Source organism: Vidua macroura, chromosome Z (assembly GCF_024509145.1).
Source record: "Vidua macroura isolate BioBank_ID:100142 chromosome Z, ASM2450914v1, whole genome shotgun sequence".
Taxonomy (NCBI): Eukaryota; Metazoa; Chordata; class Aves; order Passeriformes; family Viduidae; genus Vidua; species Vidua macroura.
Genome location: NC_071611.1, coordinates 40,850,457 through 40,864,621, shown reverse-complemented (window position 1 = coordinate 40,864,621; position 14,165 = coordinate 40,850,457). Strand labels below are relative to the sequence as shown.

Genomic DNA, 14,165 nt, shown 5'->3' with positions numbered 1-14,165 from the left:
CGCAGGTTTTACTTCCAGTATTAACTCCTGCAACATTTACTCCTTTACTCCTCAGGGTGGCTGAGGACTGGCTGTGGGCTCCAGAATTTCTCCCTTTCCCTTCCCCTTTCTTTTACCTCACGGTGTGCGGCCAATGTTGCCCTTGGAGCTGACCTACCATGTGTTTACACTCCTGAGACATCAAGAGAGGCTGTGCAATAAGGAGATTTTTTGAGGGTACTCAAAAAATTTAGAAATGGTGAAGGGGATGCTGGTCATGGTGCATTATAAGGTAATTAACAGTAAGAGAGAGTGTTCAGTGATTCTTGAACATAAGCTGGGGAGAAGCAAGCTGGAGCAGTTCTGTCACTTGTAGGTGAGGTGTTTTCTAGTGTACCCACAGGCTGCAGACAACTCTCACCCTGCAGAACTTACACAGAATATATTGTGCAATAATGGGAGTGTTAGAACTTCTTCATATGAGCAGTAGATGGTCAAAACTGGTATAACTTGTTTGTTTTAATTATTATGTGATTAAAAGAAAATAGTCTGCAAAATGAAAGCCTTGACTGCAGTCTACCCAGGCTAGAGGTGCTCTGCGAATGGCAGCGTTTTAGTCCATTACTGGAGAGTACTTTGCAACTGCACTTGAATATAATCATGGAATGGTTTGGGTTGGAAGGGCCCTTAAAGATCATCTCCTTCCAACAGCCCTGCAAAGCCCAAGGACACCTCCCACAGACAGGGTGGTTCACGGCCCCATCCAGCCTGGCCTTGAACACTTCTGGACTAATGCTAAGCTTAAGGTGGTGTTCCCTGCAGCGCTGCCTCTCCATCCACGCCAGGTCTGCCCTGTTTGACCAAGATGTCGTCTTGGCTAGGCTTGTGGTTGTGCTGTAAGTGAATATGAGGGCAAGCTCGGGAGAAGCTGCTGCTACTATAAAACACTGCACACGTCCCTCAGCTCTCTGGACTATTGGCAGCTCATTAAATGCATCCTGGTACTCATTTGATGTGAAACTTTTGTTTCAGACATTGATTTACATATCCGAGATGTCTCTGGAAGATGGTGTTTGACAAATCTCCTTCTCTATGATGACACATCTTTCTGTATTAATGTACCTTGTCCATGTGGGAAACAGAACTTTTCAGAGGCAGCTCAGCTTCCAGCAAAATGGCACATTTGATGCTGGGGCAAGTGTGCAACTGCCTGCGCTGCCTTTTCGTAAAAAAACCAATATCTAACTGGTATTCTGCTAAAACATGCCTGTTTCTCTGAGTGTGATAAACAATGTTTTTCTGTGCAACAAAATCATGATACTGTAGCAGAAGAGCAGAGCAGGAGCAAAGCGGGTGTGATTCACAGCAGTTGCTGGGCCTCTCTCACCTCCAGGAGCACAAAATACAGTTAGAAAATGACAAAACAAACCACTGGCTTCTTAGTAACCTCCATGGTAAAACAAGCGAGAGTGCTCTCTTCTTTTTCCCTGTCGTAGGGGGAAGTCTTGCTACATTCCCCCTGAAAGACAAATCTAGTTATTTTCTACTCCTATCCACAGTACCTCTTCCACCACAAACTTGCTAGAATTTAGCAAGAATTTCACACAAAGAATGGGGAGGGCAAAGCACAGGAAGCTGTTTGCACGTGGGATTTTGCACTGAAATTTGCTTACAGATGAATCATCATGTACCACTATTGCTTTCACAGCCTGGTCTCTCTAATGGTGTTTTTCTCTTTGAATGCAGGGCCCCTGTGCCCAAAGAAGGGAATGCAGAAGGAAACTGTTAATGGTTGCTGGCAACTGACTGCCCTTATTTCCTAGGAAAGTGGTGAGTTCTTAGCTCAGAATCCTACCTTGCAACGCAGGTTATTCTTTTGTTGTGTGTCCATCTTGCTTGGCTCTCTGGGATCCTGTACCTTCCTGTATATCAACCCTGACTCTGCCATGAGTGCCTCATCCCTGCCATTTGTGGTTGGAGCAAACACTGTGGAAGACCAGCGGGCTCGCTGGGAGAGAAAGCGCGGCAGGACAGCCAAGGAACTGCTGGAAACAGAACACAAATACCTTGAGCAGCTGGATTTGGTGCTCACAGTGAGTATTTCTGCCCCTTCTGATATGTGGGTATCTTCAGACAGCACATACTTACTCGTGTTGCCATGGGGAAGGGTCAAGAGCAAGACTGTGGTACATCCCTAATGCCTGGGATACCTGCTGTGGCTGAAAGAGTTTTTTGTTATTTTTATTTTTCCTCCTCTGTAATATTCAATAGCTCATGGGTTTGGCTTTTTGGCCTTGGTCTGTACACAGAAATAAATCATTTAAATTTTGATTGAATAGGGTGCTCGCCCTAAGATGCCTGAGATGTATGAACTGTAGGAACACAGACAAAAAATTTACGAACAAGATGGTGAAAAACAGATGCATTAGAGGATACTGAAACAGACTCTTCTCAATGCTGTAGTACTGTTCCATGTGTTTGCAGTTATGGTCAGAGCTACAAGTAAGGCTTACATCTGATGGTGGATATCTTAGGTAGACAGTCGCAATATTTGATATCTTTCCAAGCCAAAGGATTCAGGCTGCACCTTCTGGCTTCTGGTGTGTGCCACAAGTGGCCTTTGAGTGACCTCAGAGGTTAATAACCTTTGCAGCCTTCCAGTACTTGAAGGGGGCTTATAAAAAAGAGGGAGAGTGACTTTTTACACAGGCACATAGTGATAGGACAAGGAGGAATGGTTTTAAATGGGAAGACAGTAGGTTTAGATTAGATGTTAGGGAGAAGTTATTTACTGCGAGGGTGGTGAGGCACTGGCACAAGTGGCCCAGAGAAGCTGTGCATGCCCCATCCCTGGAAGTGACTGGCCAGGTTGGATGGGGCTTGGAAGGTGTCTCTGTACAGGTTTGAACTAGATGGTCTTTAAGATCCTTTTCAATCCAAACCATTGAGTGCTTTGATGATGATTTGTGAATGCTACCTGTTTTAATATTTTTTTTTTTTCCTGCTTAGTACTTTGTGACAATTTTAAAGGCCAAAGGGACGCTGAAACCTGCTGTGTTGGAAACTATATTTGGACCCCTGGAGTCCTTATATTCAGCCAGCCAGTAAGTGGACACAGGATGCAATTCCTGTAATTATATTGGGAGGACTCTATGTTGATGAGAAAGTAAGATTTGGGGAAATAAGGCTAACACCTTGTAAAACAGGCATTCACTTCTAGCACCACTAGCCTTGGTGGCACTTGGAAGTGTCCCCAGGAAACTGATCTGTATCACATATCTGGGTACCCAGTTACTGGACAGGGGTTTAAGCTCAGTAAGTCTGTTCCACAGGGTCTTCTGTGGCTTACTCTCTGACCTCCAAGCACATATTTGGTATAGAAACTGGACATGAGGTGGAGAATGGTAAAGGCAAGCCAGCAAATGAAAGAATCAGAAGGACCTGTAAAAATGCAATCTGTAACATATCCTTCACAAGCTGTCTCTGCTCCTTGTGCACAGTGTTCTGTCACTTCACCTGGAGAAAGGGAACCTGGGACCAGGACTGGAAAGTTTTTGTCAGAGTCTGGATCTTTATGGCCACTATGCTGAGAATTTGGAGCAGGCAAATAAAACATTGAAGGTAAATATGTACTTTAGTCTTCATATGGTTTCTCTTTTTCCATTCTGTGAAACTGCCCCATCTTTCCATTTGTCTTCTGTTTCTGGAGAGATCAGTGTTCTTACTTTTTCTGGCCTGATGAAATTCAGGCTTTCTTCCACAATAAAGTGGTGAAAACTTCTCTACTTATTTAGAGCTTCTGATTTCCTGATGCCTTTTCAGGTGTTTGTGTATGTATGTGCATATGGTGAGCACTGCTTTCTCAAACAGTGTTCTGTATTTACTCCCACTCCTTCCTAACTGGCAAGTCTAGAGAGTTTCCAGGCTTTCACTATGATACAGTGATCTCTTTCTAGGAATTGTCAGGTCTCCTAGTCTTTCCCACTACCACCAACTGTATCCTAGTAGTGGGATTTCCTTTTCCTTCACAGGTTTTTTTTCTATGTTGGAAACCATTTTTTCCTTCCTACTTATGTCTTCAAATACAACCTGTTTTCAAGAAATTTCTGCAGAACATATATTTATTCAGAAGTCCTGACAGCTGTATCTGGAATTTAAACCACTCAACTCCCAGTTTAGTCAGCGCTTGTTCCCAGATGTAGAATGTACTTGGATGTTTCCCTCCTCTTGAATTTGCATGCATGTATTCATGCTTTTGGTTTTCCAAGAGAAAAAGCCATTTTGGATACTTCTCTTAAGGTGACGAGAATGCAGATCTGCATTGCTTTTTCTTGAAAGGCATGGCAAAAAGCCACAAGTGCACTCCTTGTTTTCCTAACTGGGTCAACCTTCTCTTTTTCATTAATTTCATATATCAGGGGAGACATCACTTCCATTACCCACTGAAATGAATGATCAGGAGAAAGGGAATGCCCATAGTCACAAAAGAAGTTGATACTCATGAGACTGGAGTCCTAAACTCTAAGTTGAAATGTTCAAAGCTCTGGTACAGACTAGGGCACATAGTTCTTTCTGTAACCTCAAAGCTAAATCCCTTTTTTGCTGTACACAGGAGGAAGTGAGGAAAAATAAGTCATTCCGGCAGTTTAAGAAACTCCAGGAGACTCGACCTCAGTTTCAAGGGAGGGAGCTAGAGGATCTGCTTCCTTTGCCCCTGCAGAGGCTGCACCAGTAAGTAAGCAATCGTGAGTCTTCAAGGGATTAGCATAAGGGAAAAAGGAATATATCACTATCTTTGTTGCTATGAAAGGAAGAGTTGCCTATTGTGTCTCAAAATCAGAGCATAGAGACAGCAATGAAACAGACCTAAGGATGTGCCTTGTAAAGTGGAAGCAGTGTACATGGATGGGAGATGATGCAGGAAGGCAGTTGTGTTTAGCCCTGGCTCCTTCCTCTAGCTCTTGGGTAGAATTGGAGGCTTTCTGCTGTCTCAGTAAGCTACTGAAGTTTGGCTCTGAATAAAAGCAAGCTGACTGAAATGCTGCAGAAATTGTGGTCTCTGCCAGTGATGCTTTTGCTCCATTTTTATGCAGATTGCTGACCTGGAGCATTGTAGATGGCTCTTTTTGGAGGGAAATTAGATTAATGAAGGAGAGCTTCTCTTTCCTCTCTGGTCATCAAGGCTGTATGCTTTCCTCAGATTAGATGCCTATCACATTTGTCTGAGCCTGGACAGATTCACTCAGGATCGCTGCATCTCCCCCTTGAGGCACCAAGCCTTCCGGTCTTCAAGAAATGTTTAGACAACATCATTGGACACATGTGATTTTTAGGGTTGTCTTAAAAATGCAGAGGCATGAATTGGACTTGATGGTCCTTGTGGATGCCTTCCAGCTCAGGATATTCTATGATCATCTCCCCTTTGAAGAGGCAAACTGACTGCCTGAGGAGAGTGCTGCATGCACTCATGGGCAGCCCTTTCTTGGAGAGGGTGTGTGGGTAATAAAGGTGTTTTTTTGGGAACCTAGATTCTGCTACTATACATGCAGTAGCTGTTTTTCAACCATGATCTTATCTACACTAAAGCAAATTTGAGAGATTGAGCACCTCTTTTCTTTGAAAATAACTTGGAGATATCATACCACAGTCTTTCATATAACTTTATGTAATGTTTTTAATCAGCTTGGCAGAAGTAAACATTAACTGATTTGTGGGTTTTTACTGTAATTCTTTGGACAATTCTTATAAATTTGCAAAATAGCAGTATATTTGTTGCCATCCAACTATTTCAAAAAATGTTTTGATACAAAGTCTAATTTTTGTGAGCTTTTTGATAGAAAGCCTAATCTTTTCATTAATCAGTTTTATCATGTTCAAAATTCTTTAAAAGTCTGTTAACATATGCACTAGGTTATATGAGTTCTGCCATTTTGTGAATATGTTAAGTTCTTTCTGTTTGACTTTACTAGGAGAAAGCATTTGCAGAGATCTTATCCTCTCCAGTAAAGACTGGAAAGGAAAAAAGAAAAAGGCAGGTGCTAGTTCTTATTGAAATGCCTTTATTTTCCTGTGTGGGCAGGAAACATGGTATGAATACCACCATTCATACACTATTAAAATAGATAGTTCAAAGAGAAATTCTTTGCTTATTGAAGGCAATAACAATACATGTGAATTCTGAGACAACCTCATGATCTTAAGTGATTTGTGAATCTGCTTCTATTGGATACCCAGGAAAAACCAAAGGTTTGCAGGTGTACAAAATACTTGAGTTATTTTAGTTGAGACATTTGATGATAAAATGAATGAATGAAGTGTGACCAAAACTGCTTGGTTAGTCTTACTCTGTCTCCTGGCTGAATGCTGTTCACTGTGCTGTTACTAACAGGAGGCGCTGCTGCTGTTCCTGGTATCTTGTTGTGAATTAAACCTGCTCTCTCCACCTCAGGTACAAGCATTTTTTCAGAGACCTGCTGGAGAACACCAGCCCAGACACTGCTGAGTACCAGAAACTTGCAAGTAAATGCTGGCACTTTGATACAGTCCTTCCTAAGAATATTTTGACTCCCACCTACTGCCTGATTCCAAAGGGAAAAAATCTTCCTCTCTCTCTGGAGTTCTAGTGGATTACTATTTTCCTTCTCCATCTTGATCAAGATGTCCCTGAAAACACGTTAGGAATAAAAATACAGAGTAACTGCCTGTGAAAATGGCCTAATATTTAGATTGGAGAAATGGCAGGTCTGTTTTTTTTTTTTTTTAACTCTGCTGCTTGTGAGGCACTGGAACAGGTAGCTCAAGGAATTTGTTGATGCCCCATTCCTGGTAGAATTCAAGGCTAGGCTGGATATGGTCCTGAGCAATGTAATATATTTGAAGGTGCCCCTGCCCGTGGCAGGCGGGTTAGAACAAGATGATCTTTAAGGTCCCTTCCAACCCAAACCATTCTCTGACTCTCTTGGTCACAAGAGATGTGAAATGCTTCAATTTTCTAGGATAATTCATGTCCTTCATGCTATATCCAGTCACTAGAGATGTCCCCCAGGGCTCAGTATCAGGGTCAGTCCTGTTTAATATCTTTATTAATGATCTGGATGAGAGAATCGAGAGCACCCTCAGCCAGTTTGCAGATGGCACCAAGCTGGGTGTGAGTGCTAATCTGCTGGAGGGCAGGGAGGCTCTGCAGAGGGATCTGCACAGGCTGGATCCATGGGCCAGGGCCAGTTGTGTGAGGTTCAACAAGGCTAAGTGTGGGCTCCTGTCCCTGGGTCACAACAACCCCAGGCAGTGCCACAGGCTGGGACAGAGTGGCTGGAAAGTTGCTGGAAGGAAAAGGCCCTGGGGGCACTGATCCACAGCAGCTGAACGTGGGCCAGTGTGTACCCAGGTGGCAAAGAAGGCCAAGGACATCCTGAATGGATCAGTAATAATGTGGCCAGCAGGACCAGGGAAGTGATTGTTCCTCTGTGCTCAGCATGAGTGAGGCCACACCTGAAATCCCATGTCCAGTTTTGAGCCCTTCACTGCAGGAGACACTGAGGTGCTGGAGCGGGTCCAGAGAAGGGCAGGGGAGCTGGGGAAGGGTCTGGAGCACAAGAAGTGTGAAATATGGCTGTGGGGTTGTTTAGTCTGGAGAAAAGGGGTGACCTGATCACGCTCTACAAGTACCTGAAAGGAAGTTGTGGCCAGCTGGGGATTGGCCTCTTCTCCCAGGTAACAAGCAATGGGATGATAGAAAATGACCTTGAGCTGTGCTAGGGGAAGTTCAGAATGGACATTGGGAGGCATTTCTTAATAGAAGATGTTAAACACAGAATGGACTGCTCAGGGAAGTGGTAGAGTCACCATCCCTGAAAATGTTCAAGAAATGACACTCAATGCCATGGTCTACTTAACAAGATGGTGTTCAGTTATAGGTTAACTCAGTGATCTCACTAGTCTTTTCCAATCTAAATGATTCTGTGGTTTTTACAAGCAGTTAACACCACTTGTAGGGCATTTTCCTGGTTTTGCTTCTAAATCCAGGAAATTATTCCTCTCTCTCATGTTTCATTGGCAAATCTTTTCTAGAACTGCAGACTTGTTAGTTGGAAAGAGGCCTCTAGAGGTGATCTAGTCCAATCTCTCACAGAAATTTCTAAATAAAGCTGTTGTTAATACTTGGTTTAAAATTTTTCTTCTTAATTTCATGCTGTCTTTTCTCAGCAAGATGTATACGGTGAAATACGCATTCATTTGTGATAACTTCAGAGTATGCTGCTATAATTTCAGAGACTGTGAAATCTGTTTGTGAGGTATCTCACTGGGTCCAAGACATCTTTGATACGAGAGAGAACTCCTTGCAGCTTCTTCGGATTCAGAAATTGCTCAAAGGACAAAAGACTCAGGTTTTGACTCCAGGTGGGTCTTACTGACAACTCTGTTTTTCTTCTGCCATGCTGAGATACCTGTACATATGCTCTCCTTCATCTCTGACTCAACTCACATTAACCAGTTTTCCCCTTCTGCCCAAATTCCACAGCTGGGTGGTAAAGGAGTATGACTACTAATGCAAGCACTCTTTTTTTTTTTTTTTTTTTAATTAAGAATTTTTGAGTAAGGATAAGCAACAGCTTAATTGCCTGACATTCAGATAGGAGAAGCTGATGACATGTGATTAGAAAGTTAGGAACCCAAGAAGATCAGGAGTGCAGGAGTGTAAGTCCTGAGTGGGAATGAGAGAGGGACACTAAATTCTTTTGGAAGAGTGTAAGCAGTGGCATTATCCCTACTCCATTGCAGGAACAACATATGCCTGAGTTTCAAGGGCACAAGAACTGTGTTGTTGTTTACATTAAGCTACAAGATTAATGGCATTCTGCTCACACCCTTCATATGAAGAATTTTCTTTGTCTGCATGGTTAAACTGAGACAGAAATCACTGTATTTGTGTTGATTGTTGAGATAGATAAAGCCACAGTCACTGGCATGTAAGAACATTTCAATTGCTAGGTCTCTTACATGACTGGGTGCTCTCCATGCCCAGACCACACTCTGAGCTATGCAGGAAATATTGTGAGAAATGTGCCCAGTCTGGGCAATTATGAAATGGTCTTTTGGGGCTTCACCTGTAGCCGCACTCAACTCTGCTATTGCAGAGGTTATCCAGGCACAGTGCTGCAGCTGGAGAGGAGTGTTAGAGACACTGTGTGTGAAGGTCTCTAATGCAAGAACCTCCAGGTACTCATGAATGTGGTTGTAATTAACATGTGTGGATTTTTGAATGAAAAAATCTTTCCCCACTGGGATGGGGAAAAACTCAGAAGGGTAAAACTGACAAAGCTTGTGGGCTGAGATAAAGACAGTTTAACAAGTACAGCATAAACTGTTTATGCAAGCAAAGCCATGCAAGGAATTCATCCGCCACCTGCCATGGGCAGGCAGGTGTTCAGCTATTCCAAGGAAAGGGCTCTAACCAGGGCTCGCTTTACCACACATTGTGATTACCTGGAAAGACAAGAGCCAGCACTTTAAAACTCCCTCCTTTCCTTCTTTCTCCTGCATAACAGGCTGAACATGATGCCATATGATATAGAATGTCCCTTTGGGGATTTCAGATCAGCTGTTCCAGCTGTGAGCCTTCCCATGTTCATGTGCACTCCCAACCTCTTCACTTGTGGCTTGAAGTGGAAGGAGCAAAAACGACCTTGATACTGAGCAGTGCCTACACAGAAATAATTAACACATGTTGTCAATGGTGTTTTCAGTGCAAATCCAAAACAGCCACTATGGGAAAAAAATAACTCTATCCTAGCCAAACCAGCACAGGTAGAACAAAGGTTACTTATCAGAGGTTATTCTCATAGGGAATTTGTCAATGGGCAAATTAATTTACAATTTTCTTTCCTATTCTTAGAATCCTTTTGGTGCTGCCAGGTGAAAGGGAGCTAACACAGGTATGCTCTGCTTATATTGAGCAGAAGCATGTGTAGGGGTGCCTGGGCACACTTGGGGTAGTGTGTAAGTAAAAAGGCCAATCAGTTATCCTGATTAATGTTAGAACTAATAGGATAACACCATGAAAAGAAACAAACACCCCAAAACAGTATAACTAGACCAGACATGGCCATTGTTTCAAAGTGTTTGGTCCACCAATTATTTTGGTCTCTGAAAATTCTGAGACTAAATAGCAGGATGAGTGTTGAGGGTCAGTAAAGGCATTTCTATCATATAGGACAGAGAATTCTTGTAGTCATGTTTTCCATTGGTTGCAGTTACATAGTTATCATTGGATATGAGAAGCACAAATGTAAGAGACAACTGGGGCTTGCTAGTTTTGGGTCAGCTTTCCAGAAACAAGATGGCTTTTGCAGGACAGTTAAGATTGTGTCCTGTTGCCAGGAAGGAACAGGAGAGAAAACAAAATGGTGTAGATTCAGAACAGAGGGGGGGTGTTGAAGATGGGTATCTCACATTTGCCAGTGTCTCTGAGATGTTCTGCTCCCAGTTAGGAGACCCTGCTTTTCTTGCTGCCTTCCATATTCAGGACAAATACTCTATCAGCCAGAACTGCCTCCTTAACTGAGCACATTGTTCTGTTATCCAGAGCTTCCCCTGGGATATTTTTCTTGCCCTTATTTCACAGCAACTTCCTAGAACTTGTATACCTAGGAATCCTGGACATGGATCTATATTCCAAGACTTCCAGTGCAGTCTGGGTCAGATTGTATGCCTGTGAGTCTGATCACAGCATAACCTGAGGGAAACAGATCCCAGCCCAGCCCCATGCTTCTGACACCTTCCTTCCATTTGTTTTTTTTAACGTGGATTGATTCCTGCACCTCACCCTTCTCTTCCTCAGTTTCTGATTCAGGTAAGAGGAGTGGTTCCAGTGGAATAAGCAAAGCAGGAATTCACTAATTTCTTTGTTTGGTGACTATAGCATTCTAATAAGACATAATCCACAATGAAAACAGCAGTGTTTTTATTCTAAGAAGTATTTATAGTTCATACAGAAGCTAAGGCATGAAAGAGTGGCTGAAATTCCCTGACAGATGTTTCCTAAACAAGGAGGCAATACCTTGTTATGGCTTTACATTTTTATAAACAATCTTACTGGCAGGGGTCCTCATAATTCCCATGAGTTGATGGCTATCTTCCACAATAATCTTAGTAAGAAGTCCTGCTTTATTTAATTTATTTCATTATTTTTTTTTTAAATTGCTGCTCACAGCTAGGATTATCAAATTGTTTTGATTATTTTCCTCCTGCTTTCTTTTGCTCTTGTTTTATCACAATTAATTTCACATGTGGATGACACTGGACTCTATTCTGCAAGACAGGTTGGTAAGGTTGCCTATTCAGACCTTCCTCATTTTCTATCTACTTTCATGCCTTCTCTTTAGAACAGAGAGAACTCCCTCTTTTTGTAATCTGCAATCTGCATTCTCTTGGCTACTGGAGGTCTGTATGTAGTTAGATGACCTGTGAAACATGGTTTTATTTTTGGGGCGTTTGTTGAGCTTATTTTTCTAATTAGCACACACAAACAAAACAAGGAAAAGAATGATAAGTGTTCAAAGCTGAAGCCAGTTTCTGTTATACCACTAATGACAAACAACTGGGCAGCACAATTTGAGATAGTTCATGTTGTGTTTTCTGAAAGTTTATGTTAATTTAAAGGTATGCATAACGTTCTCAAACAGTGTTTTTGTTCTGATCACTTTAAACAGACTTGCATATGATAATATACTCTTAGTTAAAATAGCAGATTTATAATAACTTCAGCTGCTCCTCATATACTGAACGTTTTGGGCTAGTTACTGCTTCTGAACGCGTACTCTCCGTGATGGTGGGCCGGACCCAGCTGACATCCAGTGCCTTCTAGTGGCTGGAATTGATGTAGAACACGGCAACCTACAAAGGTGCCTCACCCAGTACTCCTGTTTGTCTCATTACATCCTTTACTTTTTATTCCTGCCCGCCCTCCCTCTGATCTCACAGCTGTCTCTGTTTCCCTGGCATACCCAGGGCGCTGGTATATCCGGGAAGGCTGGCTTTTGGTGGTGCCGGCAAAGGGAGAAGAACTGAAGCGCAGGATGTTCTTCCTGTTCTCTGATATCCTCATTGCAGCGAAGCCCTGCCACCCACTGCACCTGCTGAACTCCAACAAACTGTCCTGCCAGGCTGTCTACCTGCTCCACCAGTGCTCAGTGGATAAAGTGTTTGGCCACACATGGAGCCAGGGAGGACTCCTCAGTGTAAGTCTTCCCACCTGTGCCAGGCAGAAGTGCCAGTGGAGTCAGGCCTATAAGCAGGTCTCCAGCTGTCTCAGCAGCCGAGGGACCTCAAGAGATGATGACAGTGGTGACAAAATGCAGCGAGCAAGTCTGAGTTAGGACAACCCTTCCCTTCTTGAGTGATGCAGGTGCTTTTCTTTTCATGGTGTGGAGCCTTCTGCACACTCTGGGGTTACAGGCTGCTGGTTGCTTCACTTAGCTCAGGTAAGGAGGCTCCACTCGGACTCTGACATGCCCTCATCAGAGCCACAGGTTTGGGGGCCAGCCCCACACTCACATGACAATGATTTACACTGATTACATGTAGAAATGTACATGTCTACATGTACATGAACATGTAGAAAAACAGAGAATGGAAAAGATGTGGGTGTTATTGCAGCAGATGTTGTGCATCTAACTTCCTGAGGGCTGCAGATTCCTTGACAGGGACTAGAGTCTTCTGTAGGGGTTTCAAAGTCAGCTCTTCCAAGGCTGCACCTGCGGCTGTGTTAGCTCTTTTCTTGTGAGCTATGACAAAGAACTCTTTGAGCAAGCTGTGACCTGTAGATGATGGGAGTGAAAGAACCCCATGGGACATGGAATATGGTAGAAAATTGGATGAGCTGCTGAGAATTCTAATTGCTCACCTCCAAACAGGTTAGAATGAGGTGTCAACTTTGACTGGAAACAGCAGACAAGACTGACACTTGTTCTGTACTCTACAGTCTCTGGCTTCACTCAATATTAAGACTACATTTTTCTGTGTGGGAAGAAAAAGCGTAACAATTAGCATGCAGGGATTGAATTCAGTGATGATTTTCCTTTTACTGCAGTTGCTGCCTTGGCAAGGAATGCCACAGATTCTGCTTATCTTTCAGCTTTCCTTCCCACACAAGACACTGCTGTTGATGTCCAGCAACCAACAAGAGATCAATGACTGGTACCGGAGTCTCACAGCTGCAGTCAGGTAGGCATCCAGGTTCCAGAGGTGGAAGAGGACAGGATCTAAGAAGTGACCATTGGACCTGTGTGTGGTTATAAGGGCGATGGAAGCAGCCTGATCCTGGCGTCCAGGACACAAGGGTATAATGAGGACAGATTTCCCATATTAACTGTGAATTTCCCCTTTGTTTTCCTCTACAGGCAGCTGAAAGCCTGACCCACCTGAGTACAAGGCAGACTGGCAGGACAACCACCCTCATGGCAGAAGCTTCCACAATCTTATAAAATGTTCAGGGATGTATAGTAGCACTGAATTGAGGAGGACTACACACTGTGTGAGATGATGAATGCTTTGTTAGCTGCCCTAATGTTCATAAAGATACTGCAAAATATGCATTTGTACACAAAAAAACCCTCTATCAAGGATTTCCCCCAATTTAGCTTAGAATCTTCTAGCTTTTTTGCACTTTAGTAAACTCAAGATAACTTAAGGTCAAGCAGATGGGAGTGTAACTTGTTTTCCCTCATTAAATGTTTTTTAAGAGGTATTTTTGTATTTTGTTAAAGCCTCAGCATGGGCTTTTAATAATGTGGAAGTTGTGCAGCAGTTTGGTTCAGAAAACATCTATTTGAATACGACCAACTGCAAAAAGGACAATTTCAAGGTTATTAGAAACATAAAGATTAAAGTATGTCTGAACACTGACCTTGTAGCAGTTCGTTTTTTCTTGTTCCTTAAGCAGTACCGCCCATCTTTAATTTCTCACTGGCATTTATTAAAACAGAACTAGTACTATGTGAGCTAAGTGCCTCAAAGAGAGAATATATAATGGGGGTTCTTTGTCTTTCCATACAATTAGCTTGCCACACAGGGCCACTTGTTTAAATCTCTTAAGTTTGTGAAACGTGGGAAGAAGAAATGTAACAAAGTTTAGGAAGCCACACTGGTTCCACTGTGTTTTGCCATGAAGGGTTGGGCCAAGTGTT

The 14,165-nt window shown here is 42.9% G+C and overlaps 1 protein-coding gene across 2 annotated transcripts; it reads left to right on the top strand.

Annotated features, from left to right (window-relative positions):
* The first annotated feature begins 1,892 nt into the window (after positions 1 to 1,892).
* ARHGEF39 (Rho guanine nucleotide exchange factor 39) lies at positions 1,893 to 13,878 on the top strand. 2 transcript variants are annotated; one of them, XM_054002644.1, is made up of 9 exons: positions 1,893 to 2,072; positions 2,989 to 3,083; positions 3,480 to 3,600; positions 4,592 to 4,710; positions 6,428 to 6,498; positions 8,251 to 8,379; positions 11,989 to 12,218; positions 13,115 to 13,203; positions 13,380 to 13,878. In XM_054002644.1, the coding sequence occupies exons 1-9, from the start codon at positions 1,926 to 1,928 to the stop codon at positions 13,393 to 13,395; spliced, it is 1,017 nt and encodes a 338-aa protein (XP_053858619.1). In that variant the 5' UTR covers positions 1,893 to 1,925; the 3' UTR covers positions 13,396 to 13,878. The 2 variants fall into 2 exon arrangements, with proteins under 2 accessions (XP_053858619.1, XP_053858618.1); XM_054002643.1 differs by having other exon boundaries at positions 11,962 to 12,218.
* Positions 13,879 to 14,165: the final 287 nt, after the last annotated feature.

Coding starts and splice junctions, on each gene's coding strand:
- ARHGEF39 (XM_054002643.1), top strand. CDS start 1,926: ATGAGTGCCTCATCCCTGCCATTTGTGGTTGGAGCAAACACTGTGGAA. Junction 3,084..3,479: donor TCCTTATATTCAGCCAGCCA/GTAAGTGGACAC, acceptor CCTTGTGCACAG/TGTTCTGTCACTTCACCTGG. Junction 12,219..13,114: donor GCCAGGGAGGACTCCTCAGT/GTAAGTCTTCCC, acceptor CTTATCTTTCAG/CTTTCCTTCCCACACAAGAC.